The following is a 19,199-nucleotide window of genomic DNA, read 5'->3' as shown; positions in this document are numbered from 1 at the left end:
CTATCTGACGCTAAATAATACCGGATGTACCTGTTCCGACTTCAAATCCGACTTAAAGACGGACTCAGGAAAGGAACTCATTCATAACCCGGGACTGCCTGTACTTTCAAGTCATCTCTAGATTATTTATAATAACTAACACAATATAAATGCTACATAAATAGTTGTTATACTGTATAGTTTAGGGAATAATGACAAGAAAAAATAGTCTGTACATGCTCAACCAGTGCTGCAGAGAGAACTTCCGGGTTTTCCCGATCCGCGGTTGGTTGAATCCGCGGATAAGGAGGGCTGACTGCACAGTGTTCTATCTCAACACACAGAGTACAAGAAATAAGGTGGAGCAGTTTGTTGCAATTTTACAGATGGTTGGGTATGATGTTGTGGCCATCTCTGAAACGGGGCTGAGGGATGGTTTGAGCCGGGAGCTGAATGTACAAGGTTGCATTTTCTATCGGAGACATAGGAAGGTAGGCAGATGGGGTGACGTGGCTCTGCTGCTAAAGAATGGCAAAAAATCAGTAGAAAGATGTGACACGGGATCAGAAAATGTTGAATCCTTGTGGGTTCAGTTAAGAAACTGCAAAGGTGAAAGGACCCTGATGGCAGTTGTATCCAGGCCCCCAACAAGAGCTGGGATGTGGACGACAGGAAACAGATAAGCGAGTCAAAAGGGCAACATTATGATCGTCAAGGGAAATTTCAACATGCAGGTCGATTGGGAAAATCAGGTTGGAAATGGATCTCAAGAGAGTGAGTTTGTTGGTTGTGATGAGGTGTTGTTTTTGGAGCAGTTTGTCATTGAGCCGACTAGGGAGATCAATTCTACTTGATTGGGTGTTATGGAATGAACCGGAGGTGATCAGGGAGCAGAAGGTCAAAGAACCTTTAGGAGACAGTGATCACAATATGACTGAGTTCAACGTGAAATTTGATGGGGAGAAAGCAGAGTCTGACGTGGCAGTATTTCAGTGGAGTAAAGGAAATACTAGTGGTATGAGAGAGGAGTTGGCCAAAGTAAATTGGAAGGAGCTGCTGGCAGGGATGACAGCAGAGCAGCAGTGGTGAGACTTTCGGGGAAAAATGAAGAAGGTGCAGGATAGATGTATTCCAAAAACAAAAAAAATACTCAAATGGCGAAATAGCACAACCGTGGCTGACAAGGGAAGTCAAAGCTAATGTCAAAGCACAAGAGAGGGCAGACAATGAAGCAAAAATTAGTGGGAGGACAGGAGATCGGGGAGCTTTTAAAACCCTACAGGGAGCAACCAAAAGAATCATTAGGAGGCAAAATATGAAACGTGACAGTAAACTGGCAAACAATATTAAAGTGGATAGTAAAAGCTTTTTGAAGTATTTAAACAACAAAAGGGAGATGAGAGTGGACATAGGACCGGAGAAATAATATGTGGGACAAGGAGATGGCAGATGAACTAAATGAGTACTTTGCGTCAGTCTTCACTGTGGAAGACACTAGCAGTGTGCCAGGTGTTGAAGGGGGTGAGGGAAGAGAAGTCAGCGCAGTTACTATTACAAGGGAGAAGGTGCTCAAGAAGCTGAAAGACCCAAGGGTACATAAGTCACCCGGACCAGTGGAACTCCACCCTAGAATTCTGAAAGAGGCAGCCGTAGAGATTGTGGTGCCATTAGTAATGATCTTTCAAAACATATTGGACTCTGGAATGGTGCTAGGGGACTGGAAAACTGCAAATGTCACTCCACTCTTTAAGAAAGGAGGAAGGCAGCAGAAAGGAAATTATAGACCAGTTAGCCTGACGTCAGTGGTTGGGAAGATGTTAGAGTCAATTATTAAGGATGAGGTGATGGAGTACACGGTGACACAGGACCAGATAGTAGAAAGTCAGCATGGTTTCCTTCAGGGAAAATTCTGCCTCACTAACCTGTTGGAATACTTTGAGGAGATTACAAGTAGGATAGATAAAAGGGATGCAGTGGATGTTGTATATTTGGACTTTCAAAAGGCCTTTGACAAGGTGCCACACATAAGGCTGCTTACCAAGTTAAGAACCCGTGGTATTACAGGAAAGCTACTGGTGTGGTTAGAGCATTGGCTGATTGGTAGGAGGCAGCGAGTGGGAATGAAAGGATCCCTGTCTGGTTGGCTGCCAGTGACTATTGGTGTTCCGCAGGGGTCATTATTGGGACCATTTCTTTTTATGCTGAATATCAATGATTTAGATGATGTAATGGATGGCTTTGTTGCCAAGTTTGCCGATGATACGAAGATTGGTGTTGGGGGCGATAGTGTTGAGGGAACAGGTAGACTGCAGAATGACTTAGACAGATTAGGAGAATGGGCAAGAGAGTGACAAATGAAACACAATGTTGGAAAATGCATGGTCATGCACTTCGGTAGTAGAAATAAATGTGCGGACTATTTTCTAAACAGGGAGAAAATCCAAAAATCTGAGAATCAAGGGCACTTGGGAGTCCTTGTACAGAACATCCTAAAGGTCAACTTGTAGGCAGATTCAGTGGTGAGGAAGGCAAATGCCATGTTAGCATTTATTTCAAGAGGTCTGGAATACAGGAGCAGGGATGTGATGCTGAGGCTTTATGAGGCCTCACCTTGAGTACTGTGAACAGTTTTTGGACTCCTCATCTAAGAAAAGATGTGCTAGCGTTGGAGAGGGTTCAGAGAAGGTTTACAAGGATGAAAGGGTTATCATATGAGGAAGATTTGATAGCTCTGGGCCCTACTCGCTGGAATTTAGAAGGATTGGGGGGGGGAATCTCATTGAAATCTTTTGAATGTTGAAAGGCCCAGACAGAGTAGATGTGGAAGGGATGTTTCCCTTGGTGGGGGAGTCTAAGATAAGAGGGCACATCCTCAGGATAGAGGGGCGTCCATTTAAAACAGAAATGCGGAGAAACTTCTTTAGCCAGAGGGTGGTGAATTTGTGGAATTTCTTACCACAGGCAGCCGTGGAGGCCGGGTCGTTGGGTGTATTTAAGGCAGAGCCTGATAGGTTCTTATTTGGACAGAGTTTACGGACAGAAGGTCAGGGAGTGGGGCTGAAGAGGGGGAAAACGGATCAGCCATGATTGAATGGCAGAGTGGACTCGATGGGCCAAATGGCCTAATTCTGCTCTACGTCTTAGGGTCTTTTGGTAAAACAAAGCCCATTCCTCCCACCCACCCATGCACACACAGAGTAAAGTCTTCCAACCCCAGGACAATTCTCTCGGCCTCCAAACAACTTGTAGACTTTTGGCCACCGGACCTCTGACTTTCCTCGTGGGCTCGTAGATCCAAGGCTTCGGCCATCAGCCTTGTGGTCTTTTACATTTGGACTAGCTGACAAGGAGTCCTGAACGAGAGCCGCCACACACTCCGGCGCCTACCGAGCACGGCCACAGCGTTCAGGAGAACGACCCTGAACGTGAGGCAACAAAACAACCACAGCGAAATGTGCCCTGTAACAATTACCTCGAAGGAGTTCGAAGGCACAGTCTTGCAGTTCCATCGCCAGCCCGGCCAACGCTTCCGCCATCGAGGGGCTGTCCAACAGCGCCAGGACGATCGGCTGCAAAAGCAACAGGGAATCGTTTAGCGTACGAGGAGCGTTTGAGCGCCTGTCCTCGCTGGAGTTTAGAACGGGAGGGGGGTGGGCGTGTCTTTGAAACCTATCGGATATTGAAAGGCCTAGACAGAGTGGGTGCAGAGAGAATGTTTTTTATAGCAGGGGAGTCTAGAACCAGAGGGCGCAGCCTCAGAAAAGGACGTCACTTTACAACTGAGATGAGGAGGAATTTCTTCAGCCAGAGGGTGTTGAATCTGTGTTTTACATTACCACAGGCAGCTGTGGAAGCCAAGTCATTGGGTATAGATTATTAAAGGTTACGGTTGTTCTAGTCAGGAATGGTAATGGAGACAAGCTCACACTATCTATTAAATGCTGCCAATGGCGTGCACCTCAACAGCCTCTGACAACCAAGCCCAGCTCCCGGCCTTCACATGTGGCATAGCTACCAGGCCCGGCGGAACCGTTTCTACTGACAGGAGAAGGGGCAAAGGCGGGTCACTGGCGGCTTAAAACCAGTCGCTTCGGGCAGACGGGGCTCGTCTAGGAGAAGGAAAACTCTGATCTCGAACCTCTGCTGTATCCGCTCACGGCGAACCCCGAGGGAAAAATCTGGAGCTGGAGTCCCTGAGGCAGTCCTACGTTGAGTTCAGACACAGACTCCTGGTGCCCAAAGTGCCGTTCCTTCGGGTTCATCGGATGCGTGGAGAGGGGGAGCTCGCTAAACGGGAAATGGCTTGCTCTCCACATCTACTGCCGAGGTCTGCGTATTTAGCCACAATATCCATGGCTGACCGTGACCAAAGGAGGCCTCGCACTCACAAAGGTGACGGGGAGAAGGCAGGAGAATGGGGGGCTGAGAGGGACAATAAATCAGCCACGATGGAACGGTGGAATGGACTCGGTGGGCAGAAGGGCCTCATCCTGCTCCGATGGCTTTTGGTCTTCGGTGGTCAAGCGCTTGGACGGGAAGGATACGCGGCAACGCAGGCTGAATGACAAAATCGCGGACGGCAAGACTGGCGGGTGCCCGTCAATGACTGTGACAATGCCGCAAAGGGAAACGTTGCTGGAAGGACTCAGTGGGTCAAACAGCGCTGAGAAGATTTTACTTGTTCTCAAGGATTCCCTCGACCCTCTACAGATAGGTTGTACCGCGGCCTGAGGCGGCGACCGGCCCGGCGGTACCTGCAGAGAGCGGCAAACGCTGACCTCATTCCTCGCGACCCAATCCCACCATGCTGTGCTTCAGGAAGGCTGACAGTATCGCCAGGGGCGCCCGCTACCCCCGGCAACTGCGCGGGATCGGGAAAGGCGGCGTCCATCACCGAGGACCCCCACCACCCAGGACGTGCCCTCTTCTCACTGTTCCGTCAGGAAGCCTGAAGGTACACGCTCGGCGATTCAGCAACAGCTTCTTCCCCTCCGCCATCCGATTTCTGAATGGTCACTGAACCCATGAACTCCACCTCACCAATTTTTATATTTCTTACAGTGTTGGGAAATTTACGATGATGCATTTTGGTAAAAGGAACAATAGTGCAGACTGTTAACTAAATGGGGAGAAGGTTCAAACATCAGAGGTGCAGAGGGTCCTGGGAGTCTTCGTGCAAGACTCCCAGAAGGCTAATTTACAGGTTGAGTCTGTGGTAAAGGAGGCAAATGCAATGTTGGCATTTATTTCAAGGGGAATAGAATATAAAAACAAGGAGATAAAGCTGAGCCTTTATAAGACACTGGTCAGGCCACACTTGGAGTGTCGTCAACAGTTTTGGGCCCCATACTTCAGAAAGGACATGGTTGTCATTGGAGAGAGTCCAGAGGGGGTTCACAAGGATGATTCTGGCAATGAAGGGGTTAACATATGAGGAGTGTTTGGCAGCTTTGGGCCTGTACTCACTGGCACAAAGAAGAATATGAGGGAGGGGATCTCATTGCAACCTACCAAAAGGACTAGATAGGGTGGATGTGGAGGGGATGTTTCCTGTGGTGGGGGGTATCCAGAACTGGAGGGCACAGCCTCAGAACTGAGGGGCGACCCTCCAGAACCGAGGTCCGGAGGAATTTTTTTCCACCAGAGAGTAGTGAATCGGTGGAATGCTCTGCCACAGACTGCGGTGGAGTCGATAGCTTCAAATAAAATTAACCTTTGAGCCCCCTTACAGACGGATGGGAATTGAACCCCAGTCAGTGATCGCTGTAAACTGCGCCCCCCAAATCCCCCTAAAACTTCCACTCGCACCTTAACTTCCTGCCCCACCCTGGGGAAAATGACTGTGAGCATTCACCTATCCGTATCCCTCATGATTTTATGAACCCCTATCAGGTCCTACAGTCCAGGGACCTGCCCAGTCTCTCCTCGGACCCGAGTCAAGCCCTCCTGTCCACTGAAGGAGAGTGGCAGGAAAATGGGAAGGGGGAGGTGAGGGTAATGTTTGACTGCACGGAGTTGCTGTGCTCTGGGAGGGTGCAGAAATAATTTCAACAGAGATTTGAATTAAATGGGGAAAATAAGACCAGAATCAGGACATTTGGCCCATCAAGTCTGCTCTGCCATTTCACCATGGCTGATCCATTTTCCCTCTCAGCCCCCAGTCTCCTGCCTTCTCCCCGTATCCCATCACGCCCTGACCGATCAAGAATCTATCCATCTCTGCCTTAAATATTCCCAATGACTCGGCCTCCACAGTCGCCTGTGGCAACGAATTCCACAGATTCACCACCCTCCGGCTAAAGAAATTCCTCCTCATCTCCGTTCTAAAAGGACGCCCCTCTATTCTTAGGGTGTGTCCTCTGGTCCTAGACTCTCCCACCACAGGGAAACATCCTGTCCACATCCACTCTATCTGTGTCCTCTGGTCCTAGACTCTCCCACCACAGGGAAACATCCTCTCCACATCCATTCTATCTGTGTCCTCTGGTCCTAGACTCTCCCACCACAGGGAAACATCCTCTCCACATCCACTCTATCTGTGTCCTCTGGTCCTAGACTCTCCCACCACAGGGAAACATCCTGTCCACATCCACTCTATCTGTGTCCTCTGGTCCTAGACTCTCCCACCACAGGAAACATCCTCTCCACATCCACTCTATCTGTGTCCTCTGGTCCTAGACTCTCCCACCACAGGGAAACATCCTCTCCACATCCACTCTATCTGTGTCCTCTGGTCCTAGACTCCCCCACCACAGGGAAACATACTCTCCACATCCACTCTATCTGTGTCCTCTGGTCCTAGACTCCCCCACTATAGGAAACATCCTCTCCACGTCCACTCTATCTGTGTCCTCTGGTCCTAGACTCTCCCACCACAGGGAAACATCCTCTCCACATCCATTCTATCTGTGTCCTCTGGTCCTAGACTCCCCCACTATAGGAAACATCCTCTCCACGTCCACTCTATCTGTGTCCTCTGGTCCTAGACTCCTCCACCACAGGGAAACATCCTCTCCACATCCATTCTCTGTGTCCTCTGGTCCTAGACTCCCCCACTATAGGAAACATCCTCTCCACATCCATTCTGTGTCCTCTGGTCCTAGACTCCCCCACCACAGGGAAACATCCTCTCCACATCCACTCTATCTGTGTCCTCTGGTCCTAGACTCCCCCACTATAGGAAACATCCTCTCCACGTCCACTCTATCTGTGTCCTCTGGTCCTAGACTCTCCCACCACAGGGAAACATCCTCTCCACATCCATTCTATCTGTGTCCTCTGGTCCTAGACTCCCCCACCACAGGGAAACATCCTCTCCACATCCACTCTATCTGTGTCCTCTGGTCCTAGACTCCCCCACTATAGGAAACATCCTCTCCACGTCCACTCTATCTGTGTCCTCTGGTCCTAGACTCCTCCACCACAGGGAAACATCCTCTCCACATCCATTCTATCTGTGTCCTCTGGTCCTAGACTCCCCCACCACAGGGAAACATCCTCTCCACATCCACTCTATCTGTGTCCTCTGGTCCTAGACTCCCCCACCACAGGGAAACATCCTCTCCACATCCACTCTATCTGTGTCCTCTGGTCCTAGACTCCCCCACTATAGGAAACATCCTCTCCACGTCCACTCTATCTGTGTCCTCTGGTCCTAGACTCTCCCACCACAGGTAAACATCCTCTCCACATCCACTCTGTCGAGGCCTTTCACCACTGGATAGGTTTCAATGAAGTCACCCCCTCACCCTTCTGAATCCTCGTGGATACACACCCAGAGCCTCATATGGGAGGCCGTTTAATCCTGGAATCATTTTCATAAGCTCCAAGACCCGGGCCTCTATACCCACTTGCGCAATTGGATCCTGGATTTCCCAGCCAGTCCGGATTGGCAAAAGCACCTCCACAATCTCCAGCAGCACAGGAGCCCCCTGCTCCCATGTCACACCTGTGACTGTGTGGCCAAGTACAGCTCCAGCGCCATACACAAGCTTGCTGATGATCAACGGCGACGATGAATCAGCATACAGGAGCGAGATCGAAACACTTGGCTGAGTGCTGTCGTAACAGCAATCTCTCACTCAATGTCAATAAGACCATGGAACTGATTGTAGACTTCAGGAGAGGGAAACCAGAGGTCCACGAGCCAGAAATCATCGGAGGAGGGTCAGTAACTTGACATTCCTGGGTGTCACTATCTCAGAGGACCCGTCCTGAACCCATCATATAATTGTGAAGAAAGAACGACACTGCTTTACTTCCTCAGGGGTCTGTGGAAGTTCTGCATGTTGTCAAAAACCGTGGCAAACTTCTGTGGGTGTGTGGTGGAACCTGGTGTGGGAACACCAATGCCTTTGAGCAGAAAACCCTACAAAAGGTAGTGGATTCGGCCTAGTCCGTCACGGGTAAAACCATCCCAACCATTGAGCACATCTACACGAAATGCTGTCGTAGGAAAGCAGCGTCCATCATCAGGGATCCGCACTACCCAGGCCATGCTCTCTTCTCTCTGCTGCCATCAGGTAGAAGGTACAGGAGCCTCAGGACTCACACCACCAGGTTCAGGAACAGTTACCACCCCTCAACCATCAGGAAGGAGGTACAGGAGCCTCAGGACTCACACCACCAGGTTCAGGAACAGTTACCACCCCTCGACCATCAGGAAGGAGGTACAGGAGCCTCAGGACTCGCACCACCAGGTTCAGGAACAGTTACCACCCCTTGACCATCAGGAAGGAGATACAGGAGCCTCAGGACTCGCACCACCAGGTTCAGGAACAGTTACCACCCCTCGACCATCAGGTCCCACACCACCAGGTTCAGGGACAGTTATCACCCCTCGACCATCAGGCCCCACACCACCAGGTTCAGGGACAGTTATCACCCCTCGACCATCAGGAAGGAGGTACAGGAGCCTCAGGACTCGCACCACCAGGTTCAGGAACAGTTACCACCCCTTGACCATCAGGAAGGAGGTACAGGAGCCTCAGGACTCGCACCACCAGGTTCAGGAACAGTTACCACCCCTCGACCATCAGGTCCCACACCACCAGGTTCAGGGACAGTTATCACCCCTCGACCATCAGGCCCCACACCACCAGGTTCAGGGACAGTTATCACCCCTCGACCATCAGGCCCCACACCACCAGGTTCAGGGACAGTTATCACCCCTCAACCATCAGGTCCCACACCACCAGGTTCAGGAACTGTTATCACCCCTCAACCATCAGGTCCCACACCACCAGGTTCAGGGACAGTTATCACCCCTCGACCATCAGGTCCCACACCACCAGGTTCAGGGACAGTTATCACCCCTCAACCATCAGGTCCCACTCCACCAGGTTCAGGGACAGTTATCATCCCTCAACCATCAGGTCCCACACCACCAGGTTCAGGGACAGTTATCACCCCTCGACCATCAGGTCCCACACCACCAGGTTCAGGGACAGTTATCACCCCTCAACCATCAGGTCACACACCACCAGGTTCAGGGACAGTTATCACCCCTCAACCGTCAGGTCCCACACCACCAGGTTCAGGGATAGTTATCACCCCTCAACCATCAGGTCCCACACCACCAGGTTCAGGGACAGTTATCACCCCTCAACCGTCAGGTCCGACACCACCAGGTTCAGGGACAGTTATCACCCCTCAACCGTCAGGTCCCACACCACCAGGTTCAGGGATAGTTATCACCCCTCAACCATCAGGTCCCACACCACCAGGTTCAGGGACAGTTATCACCCCTCAACCGTCAGGTCCGACACCACCAGGTTCAGGGACAGTTATCACACCTCAACCATCAGGTCCCACACCATCAGGTTCAGGGACAGTTATCACCCCTCAACCATCAGGTCCCACACCACCAGGTTCATGGACAGTTATCACCCCTCAACCATCAGGTCCCACACCACCAGGTTCAGGGACAGTTATCACCCCTCAACCATCAGGTCCCACACCACCAGGTTCATGGACAGTTATCACCCCTCAATCATCAGGAACCACACCACCAGGTTCAGGGATAGTTATCACCCCTCAACCGTCAGGTCCCACACCACCAGGTTCAGGGACAGTTATCACCCCTCAACCATCAGGTCCGACACCACCAGGTTCAGGGACAGTTATCACCCCTCAACCGTCAGGTCCCACACCACCAGGTTCAGGGACAGTTATCACCCCTGAACCATCAGGTCCAACACCACCAGGTTCAGGGACAGTTATCACCCCTCAACCATCAGGTCCCACACCACCAGGTTCAGGGACAGTTATCACCCCTCGACCATCAGGTCCCACACCACCAGGATCAGGGACAGTTATCTCCCCTCGACCATCAGGAAGGAGGTACAGGAGACTCAGGACTCGCACCACCAGGTTCAGGGACAGTTATCACCCCTCGACCCTCATGTCCCACACCACCAGGTTCAGGGACAGTTATCACCCCTCGACCGTCAGGTCCCACACCACCAGGTTCAGGGACAGTTATCACCCCTCAACCATCAGGTCCCACACCACCAGGTTCAGGGACAGTTATCACCCCTCGACCATCAGGTCCCACACCACCAGGATCAGGGACAGTTATCTCCCCTCGACCATCAGGAAGGAGGTACAGGAGACTCAGGACTCGCACCACCAGGTTCAGGGACAGTTATCACCCCTCGACCATCATGTCCCACACCACCAGGTTCAGGGACAGTTATCACCCCTCGACCATCAGGTCCCACACCACCAGGTTCAGGGACAGTTATCACCCCTTGACCATCAGGTCCAACACCACCAGGTTCAGGGACAGTTATCACCCCTCGACCGTCAGGTCCCACACCACCAGGTTCAGGGACAGTTATCACCCCTCGACCGTCAGGGCCCACACCACCAGGTTCAGAGACAGTTATCACCCCTCAACCATCAGGTCCCACACCACCAGGTTCAGGGACAGTTATCACCCCTCGACCATCAGGTCCCACACCACCAGGTTCAGGGACAGTTATCTCCCCTCGACCTTCAGGAAGGAGGTACAGGAGCCTCAGGACTCGCACCACCAGGTTCGGGGACAGTTATCACCCCTCGACCATCATGTCCCACACCACCAGGTTCAGGGACAGTTATCACCCCTCGACCATCAGGCCCCACACCACCAGGTTCAGGGACAGTTATCACCCCTCGACCATCAGGAAGGAGGTACAGGAGCCTCAGGACTCGCACCACCAGGTTCAGGAACAGTTACCACCCCTTGACCATCAGGAAGGAGGTACAGGAGCCTCAGGACTCGCACCACCAGGTTCAGGAACAGTTACCACCCCTCGACCATCAGGTCCCACACCACCAGGTTCAGGGACAGTTATCACCCCTCGACCATCAGGCCCCACACCACCAGGTTCAGGGACAGTTATCACCCCTCGACCATCAGGCCCCACACCACCAGGTTCAGGGACAGTTATCACCCCTCAACCATCAGGTCCCACACCACCAGGTTCAGGAACTGTTATCACCCCTCAACCATCAGGTCCCACACCACCAGGTTCAGGGACAGTTATCACCCCTCGACCATCAGGTCCCACACCACCAGGTTCAGGGACAGTTATCACCCCTCAACCATCAGGTCCCACTCCACCAGGTTCAGGGACAGTTATCATCCCTCAACCATCAGGTCCCACACCACCAGGTTCAGGGACAGTTATCACCCCTCGACCATCAGGTCCCACACCACCAGGTTCAGGGACAGTTATCACCCCTCAACCATCAGGTCACACACCACCAGGTTCAGGGACAGTTATCACCCCTCAACCGTCAGGTCCCACACCACCAGGTTCAGGGATAGTTATCACCCCTCAACCATCAGGTCCCACACCACCAGGTTCAGGGACAGTTATCACCCCTCAACCGTCAGGTCCGACACCACCAGGTTCAGGGACAGTTATCACCCCTCGACCATCAGGTCCCACACCACCAGGTTCAGGGACAGTTATCACCCCTCAACCATCAGGTCACACACCACCAGGTTCAGGGACAGTTATCACCCCTCAACCGTCAGGTCCCACACCACCAGGTTCAGGGATAGTTATCACCCCTCAACCATCAGGTCCCACACCACCAGGTTCAGGGACAGTTATCACCCCTCAACCGTCAGGTCCGACACCACCAGGTTCAGGGACAGTTATCACACCTCAACCATCAGGTCCCACACCATCAGGTTCAGGGACAGTTATCACCCCTCAACCATCAGGTCCCACACCACCAGGTTCATGGACAGTTATCACCCCTCAACCATCAGGTCCCACACCACCAGGTTCAGGGACAGTTATCACCCCTCAACCATCAGGTCCCACACCACCAGGTTCATGGACAGTTATCACCCCTCAATCATCAGGAACCACACCACCAGGTTCAGGGATAGTTATCACCCCTCAACCGTCAGGTCCCACACCACCAGGTTCAGGGACAGTTATCACCCCTCAACCATCAGGTCCGACACCACCAGGTTCAGGGACAGTTATCACCCCTCAACCGTCAGGTCCCACACCACCAGGTTCAGGGACAGTTATCACCCCTGAACCATCAGGTCCAACACCACCAGGTTCAGGGACAGTTATCACCCCTCAACCATCAGGTCCCACACCACCAGGTTCAGGGACAGTTATCACCCCTCGACCATCAGGTCCCACACCACCAGGATCAGGGACAGTTATCTCCCCTCGACCATCAGGAAGGAGGTACAGGAGACTCAGGACTCGCACCACCAGGTTCAGGGACAGTTATCACCCCTCGACCCTCATGTCCCACACCACCAGGTTCAGGGACAGTTATCACCCCTCGACCGTCAGGTCCCACACCACCAGGTTCAGGGACAGTTATCACCCCTCAACCATCAGGTCCCACACCACCAGGTTCAGGGACAGTTATCACCCCTCGACCATCAGGTCCCACACCACCAGGATCAGGGACAGTTATCTCCCCTCGACCATCAGGAAGGAGGTACAGGAGACTCAGGACTCGCACCACCAGGTTCAGGGACAGTTATCACCCCTCGACCATCATGTCCCACACCACCAGGTTCAGGGACAGTTATCACCCCTCGACCATCAGGTCCCACACCACCAGGTTCAGGGACAGTTATCACCCCTTGACCATCAGGTCCAACACCACCAGGTTCAGGGACAGTTATCACCCCTCGACCGTCAGGTCCCACACCACCAGGTTCAGGGACAGTTATCACCCCTCGACCGTCAGGGCCCACACCACCAGGTTCAGAGACAGTTATCACCCCTCAACCATCAGGTCCCACACCACCAGGTTCAGGGACAGTTATCACCCCTCGACCATCAGGTCCCACACCACCAGGTTCAGGGACAGTTATCTCCCCTCGACCTTCAGGAAGGAGGTACAGGAGCCTCAGGACTCGCACCACCAGGTTCGGGGACAGTTATCACCCCTCGACCATCATGTCCCACACCACCAGGTTCAGGGACAGTTATCACCCCTCGACTGTCAGGTCCCACACCACCAGGTTCAGGGACAGTTATCACCCCTCAACCATCAGGTCCCAAACCACCAGGTTCAGGGACAGTTATCACCCCTCAACCATCAGGTCCCACACCACCAGGTTCAGGGACAGTTATCACCCCTCAACCATCAGGTCCCACACCACCAGGTTCAGGGACAGTTATCACCCTTCGACCATCAGGTCCCACACCACCAGGTTCAGGGACAGTTATCACCCCTCAACCATCAGGTCCCACTCCACCAGGTTCAGGGACAGTTATCACCCCTCGACCATCAGGTCCCACACCACCAGGTTCAGGGACAGTTATCACCCCTCAACCATCAGGTCCCACACCACCAGGTTCAGGGACAGTTATCACCCCTCGACCATCAGGTTCAGGGACAGTTATCACCCCTCAACCATCAGGTCCCACACCAACAGGTTCAGAGACAGTTATCACCCCTCGACCATCAGGCTCCTGAACAAGAGGGGATAACTACACTCATTTAAGGACTTGTTTATCTTGATATTTCATGCTCGTTATTTATTTATTATCTGCATTGGTCCAGTTTGTTTACAGTTATTATTTTACAGATCTGCTGAGAATGCCTGCAGGAAAATGAATCTCAGGGTTGTATGTGGTGACATTTCTGTACTCTGCAATGTCAGTACATCCTTTCTCAGGTGCTCACAATAGTGCAGGCGGGGCCTCAGCACTGCTTCATAAAGTCCTTGCTTTTATATTCTAGTCCTCTTGAAATGTGCTTTGAGTCGTGCTGAGAGAAATTAGAAAAGTGCTCGCTCACAAATTCAAAGTTCATTTATTACCAAAGTACTATGTACATGTCACCATATACTCCTCTGAGATCCATTTTCTGGTAGGCAATCTCAGTAAATATAATAGGATTTTATCAAAAACCATATATGGAATTTTAAGTTTTATTCATTATGGATGGACTGCCTTTAAGAACCATGTCTGTCAGACAGAGAGAGACAGGGCCGGAGGGAAGGAAGGACTGGAGGTAGGGAGGAAGGTGGGAAGGAAGGGAGGGAGGGAGGGAGGAAGGATGGGGTAAGGGAGGTAAGGAGGATGGGAGGGAGTAAGGAAGGAAGGGAGGAAGGAAGGAAGGGAGGTAGGGAGGAAGGATGGGGAAGGGAGGTAGGGAGGATGGGAGGGAGGGAGGATGGGAGGTAGGGAGGAAGGATGGGGAAGGGAGGTAGGGAGGATGGGAGGGAGGGAGGATGGGAGGTAGGGAGGAAGGGGGAAGGGAGGAAGGGGGAAGGGAGGAAGGTGGGAAGGAAGGGAGGGAGGGAGGAAGGATGGGGAAGGGAGGTAGGGAGGATGGGAGGTAGGGAGGAAGGGGGAAGGGAGGAAGGTGGGAAGGAAGGGAGGGAGGGAGGAAGGATGGGGAAGGGAGGTAGGGAGGATGGGAGGGAGGGAGGATGGGAGGTAGGGAGGAAGGGGGAAGGGAGAGAGGTAGGGAGGAAGGTGGGAATGAAGGGAGGGAGGGAGGTAGGGAGGAAAGTGGGAAGGAAAGGAGGGAAGGAGGGAGGGAGGAAGGGGAAGGGAGGGAGTAAGGAAGGAAGGGACGGAGGAAGGGGAGAGGGAGGGAGTAAGGAAGGAAGGGAGGAAGGATGGGGGATGGGAGCAAGGGAGGGGATAGAGGGAGATTGAGATAGATAGATAGAGATATAGATAGAGAGAGAGGGAAATTGATACAGAGAGAGAGAGATAGATGGAGAGAGAGAGAGAGAGATAGAGAGAGAGGGGAGAGAGAGATAGAGAGAGAGAGAGAGAGAGAGAGATAGAGAGAGATAGAGAGAGGAGAGAGATAGAGAGAGAGAGGGGAGAGAGAGAGGGGAGGGGAGAGAGAGGGGAGAGAGAGATAGAGAGAGGGGGGAGAGAGAGAGATAGAGAGAGAGGGGAGAGAGATAGAGAAAGAGAGAGTGCTACAATGGACAGCTGGTGTTCAGCTCAATGATATTTAAACGAGCGTCACTGCTTGGTTCACAAGACACAGGCACACGAAGGCTGGTCGCGGAAGCTGCCACTGAACTTTTCAGTACCCGCAAAGGGCAGGGCTGAAGATGGAGTAAGAGTAAATGATCTGTGACGATTAGTGCGTGTAAAGAGAGACCCTGAGGAATCTACCAGTGGGTCTAACCCAGGCATGGGTAAACTGCGGCCCGTTAAGCTTTTTAATCCGGCCCGCAGAACTTGATGAAATTATATTAATAATCCTTGTTAACGTTTTTTCCCCGCAATTCTGGCGTTTTCCCAATAGATGACGCACTCTATATACATTTGTGGCGACCCATTTCCTGGCACATCCGAACCGGCTCACAATTAGCCAGCGCTCCGGCTAAGGGAGATTTGCAAGCACAGAGCTTTGGAGCCTCTGCGCCACGGGGGGCAGGTTGAGGGAGGCTGGGGATTTCGAATAAAGTTTTTTTCTTCGACTGCAGTTACCGACTCCGTGTCGTAATTTTAGCGCGGCATGTAGCACACCGCTACACATTGACCTTTGTTGAGGTGCAACGTATTACTCCACATTTGTGCTTTACTCTTTGTTCGGCTCAACCTATTTGTGTGAACAGGCGTTCAGCATCATGAACATCAACAAAGCCAGCCACAGATCCAAGTTAACTGACCAACACCTCAGATCCATCCTGAGAATCGCCACAACAAAATTAAATCCAGACTTTAATGCGCTGGCTAAAAAGGGAGACCAACAACACTGTTCCCACTGAAATTAAAAATAAGTTTCTTCGTTGTGTTATGTAAAAAATGCATTTGAAAATATTTTTTTCAATAAGCCTTACATGTTACATGTCATTCTGTTAAGTGATGGACATGAGTATTGCGCAGGTGCACGTACGTTCTCAAAATAAAAAATGCGCTCCAGATCAAATAACGTGCTCCGCATACTGGCGTGCTGTCATTGTTCTGTCTTTGTGCTGGTCGTTGTTGAGTTTTGGCACAGGGGACAATTGAATAAGAAGGAGCAGGACAAGTAGACCTGCATCTCCTACCGTTTTTGAAACAACGACAGTCAGCAGGAGAGTGATGATGATAATATCTTGAAGGATAACAGAATTTTCAGTGCTTTAAAATAATAACTGTTACTATTTAAAAAAGCTGTATTTTATTCATTTAATTTTCAGTGTTTTAAAAGTCATTTCAAGAAATAGCTAAATACCATGGGACTTCAAAGACAGATATTTTTTGTAATGCATTTGTTCATTTTCAATTGAAATTAAAGCACATGTTTTCTACATATCCCATGATATTTTATTTTCTCTTATGAGGTGTATTACCAAAACACTCCGTCCATCTGCTCCTGGTCCGGCCCCCCTGTCAAATTTTAGAACCCTTTGTGGCCCATAAGTCAAAAAGTTTGCCCACCCCTGGTCTAACCCTTGCCTGGGTTGGTAGATTAACACTCGAAGACGGTGCTCCTAAGCCGGTCACGTTTGGCTGGCTTGGAAGATTTGGAGGGAAACGAGGAGGACTGATGACACGTGTTTATTCAGATTACAAGTCACTTCAGTCCCGTGCATCAGAACCGAACTTTTCTTACAGACCATCCTAAGACTGTAACTCTTGCCACCTGAGCTTGAATAAGTTTGGGAACTTCACCTACACCTATATATGCATAATACCATTATCTCTTGATTTACCTGGTTTAAGTTACTGTATTACGTAGTTACTAATAACACAGTGATTTGTTAACAGCAAAACCAGACTCCAGGTGTGTTGACTTGCTGCCGATAGTTTTACAGGGTTGTGTGTACGTGACTGTACGAAGATCATCAGATGCCAATCTGACAGTGAGAAACTGAGTTTGAGAATTGTAAAGAGTTCTTAAAGGTGAGCTGTAGATCATAGAATCAGTTCAGAACTGTGATGAGTGAAGTTATCCACGCCGGTTCAGGAGCCTGATGGATGGAGGGTAATAATTGTTCCTGAACTTGGTGGTGTGGGACCTGAGGCCCATCTGTAGTAGTGAGAAGAGAGGATGGCGGGGGCTGTGGGGGAACGACAAAAGTTTGCAAACGACAGAACAGCGGTCCGCCTCGTCAGCAACAACGACGAGACCTCCCTGCAAAGTGCTGGTTAATCTGTCCTGCACCTGACAATATTTAAATTATGCACTTTCGTTTGTTATTTACGAGGGCTTCCTCTGCTGATTTTATCTTCACCTTCGTAAGCTGTCGTGTCACAAACGAGAGAGAATCCGCAGACGCTGGAGTCCAAGCAACATGCACAAAACGCTGGAGAAACTCAGCGGGCCGGGCAGCGTCTATGGAAGGAAGTTCAGTCGACGTTTCCGGCCGAGACCCTTCGGAAGGGTTTTGGCCCGAAATGCCAACTGTACTTCTTTCCATAGATGTCTGGCGTTTTGCGTGTGTTATGTGTAGTACTGTGCTTTACACCCTGGTCCGGAGAAACTGTGTCTCATTCCTACTCACATTTTCCAGGGAGGGGGAGCTCCTCTGGGGGCGGGTTTGTCGTGCTCCACCCAGGGCAAACTCGCCCACCTTTGGTCGCCACCCGTCTCCCAGCTCTCCAAGTAACTGTTTGCGCACGCCCCCCCCCACCCCCGGGTGCACTGCTCCGGTGGGCAGACTGCACCAGGCGAGGGTAGGGAGGGAGTGAGAGAGAGAGAGATGCTCGTGGGGAGTGAAGGGCGCGGCGAGGCGCAGAGGGCGTCATGACCATCCCCCCACCCCCAGCCGTGACAAATTCTCCGGACCACTGCACGGAGATTTTTGAGGCTGAGGGAGTGGAACTGCCCCCCCGTGTGTCGGCTCTCTCGTTGTAAAATTCCTCCCGCACAGGGTTTCTGCCCAGATGAGCCGCACAGACAAATGTTATTGTCGGAAACGTTGGACAACCGACCTGTGGATACGTACAGGTATGCGATAAATGTGCTCAATGGTGGGGCGGACTTAACCTGTGCCGGAGTGGGCTCCCTGCAGAGTGAGGGAACGGAGGGATGGAGGCGGAGGTGATGGGCTGGCTGTGCTGTACTTGCCTGCTGTCTCCCGTACACCTCTCCATTGGCGATGCTGTACAGCAGGGAGTGGGCGACCCGCCCGGCGGCTCCCGTCACCGACACCTTCACTGGCGCAGCCTGCAACGGGATGTGCGGGTCAGAAGCTGAGCGTGGCGACGAGACCCGGCAGCCAGGAGCCTCCGGCACTCACCCCCCCTTCACCACTGCCTCCCCACTTACCTCCTCTGTCACAGGCCATTCAACGCCTCTACTCCCCCAACACAATACTGAATATTGATTTCTATCAGCTGACAAGAGTGCGTTTCTCCACTCCTGCTGAAGATCAGACCGCATTTTGTGCGTCACCGACGCAGGAAAGCCGAGCCACGGCAAAGGGCCCACAAACTTTTTCCTTGCCGCTGTGCACGTTGAGATCGCAGAGAGAAAAAGAAGAGGAAACCGGGATGTCACGGGCACGGAGGAAGTGCAAAGGCCACGACGAGGCAGGCTGGGAGAATAGCAGCCAGCACAACGCTTCACTGTACAGGCGACCCGGGTTCAATTCCTGCCGCTGCCTGTAAGGAGTTTGTACGTTCTCCCCTGGTTTCATTGTACGGGGATTAGGCTAAATCAGGGGGCTTGACAACGTATTCCCTCGCACCCTGCGGGAGGCAAGTGCAGGAACCGTGTGGGCGGCGCGGCACACGGCAGCAGTGGTCTTTCGGATCTGGTGCTACTTTAAT

The 19,199-nt window shown here is 51.8% G+C and overlaps 1 protein-coding gene across 2 annotated transcripts in view; it reads right to left on the bottom strand.

The window, feature by feature from the left end:
- The window catches only part of LOC132383943 (malate dehydrogenase, cytoplasmic-like), a 72,911-nt gene that overhangs the window by 50,672 nt on the left and 3,040 nt on the right, over positions 1 to 19,199 (bottom strand). For both annotated transcript variants that reach the window (XM_059955134.1, XM_059955133.1), the window contains exons 3-4: positions 18,496 to 18,594; positions 3,452 to 3,548 (exon numbers count right to left, since the gene is read on the bottom strand). In XM_059955134.1, coding sequence (XP_059811117.1) covers positions 3,452 to 3,548; positions 18,496 to 18,594 — 196 coding nt within the window. The remainder of the gene's footprint in view (positions 1 to 3,451; positions 3,549 to 18,495; positions 18,595 to 19,199) is intronic.

Source organism: Hypanus sabinus, chromosome 31 (genome assembly GCF_030144855.1).
Source record: "Hypanus sabinus isolate sHypSab1 chromosome 31, sHypSab1.hap1, whole genome shotgun sequence".
Lineage (NCBI taxonomy): Eukaryota > Metazoa > Chordata > Chondrichthyes > Myliobatiformes > Dasyatidae > Hypanus > Hypanus sabinus.
The sequence above is the reverse complement of the archived record's forward strand: the minus strand, read 5'-3'. Positions and strand labels throughout refer to the sequence as shown.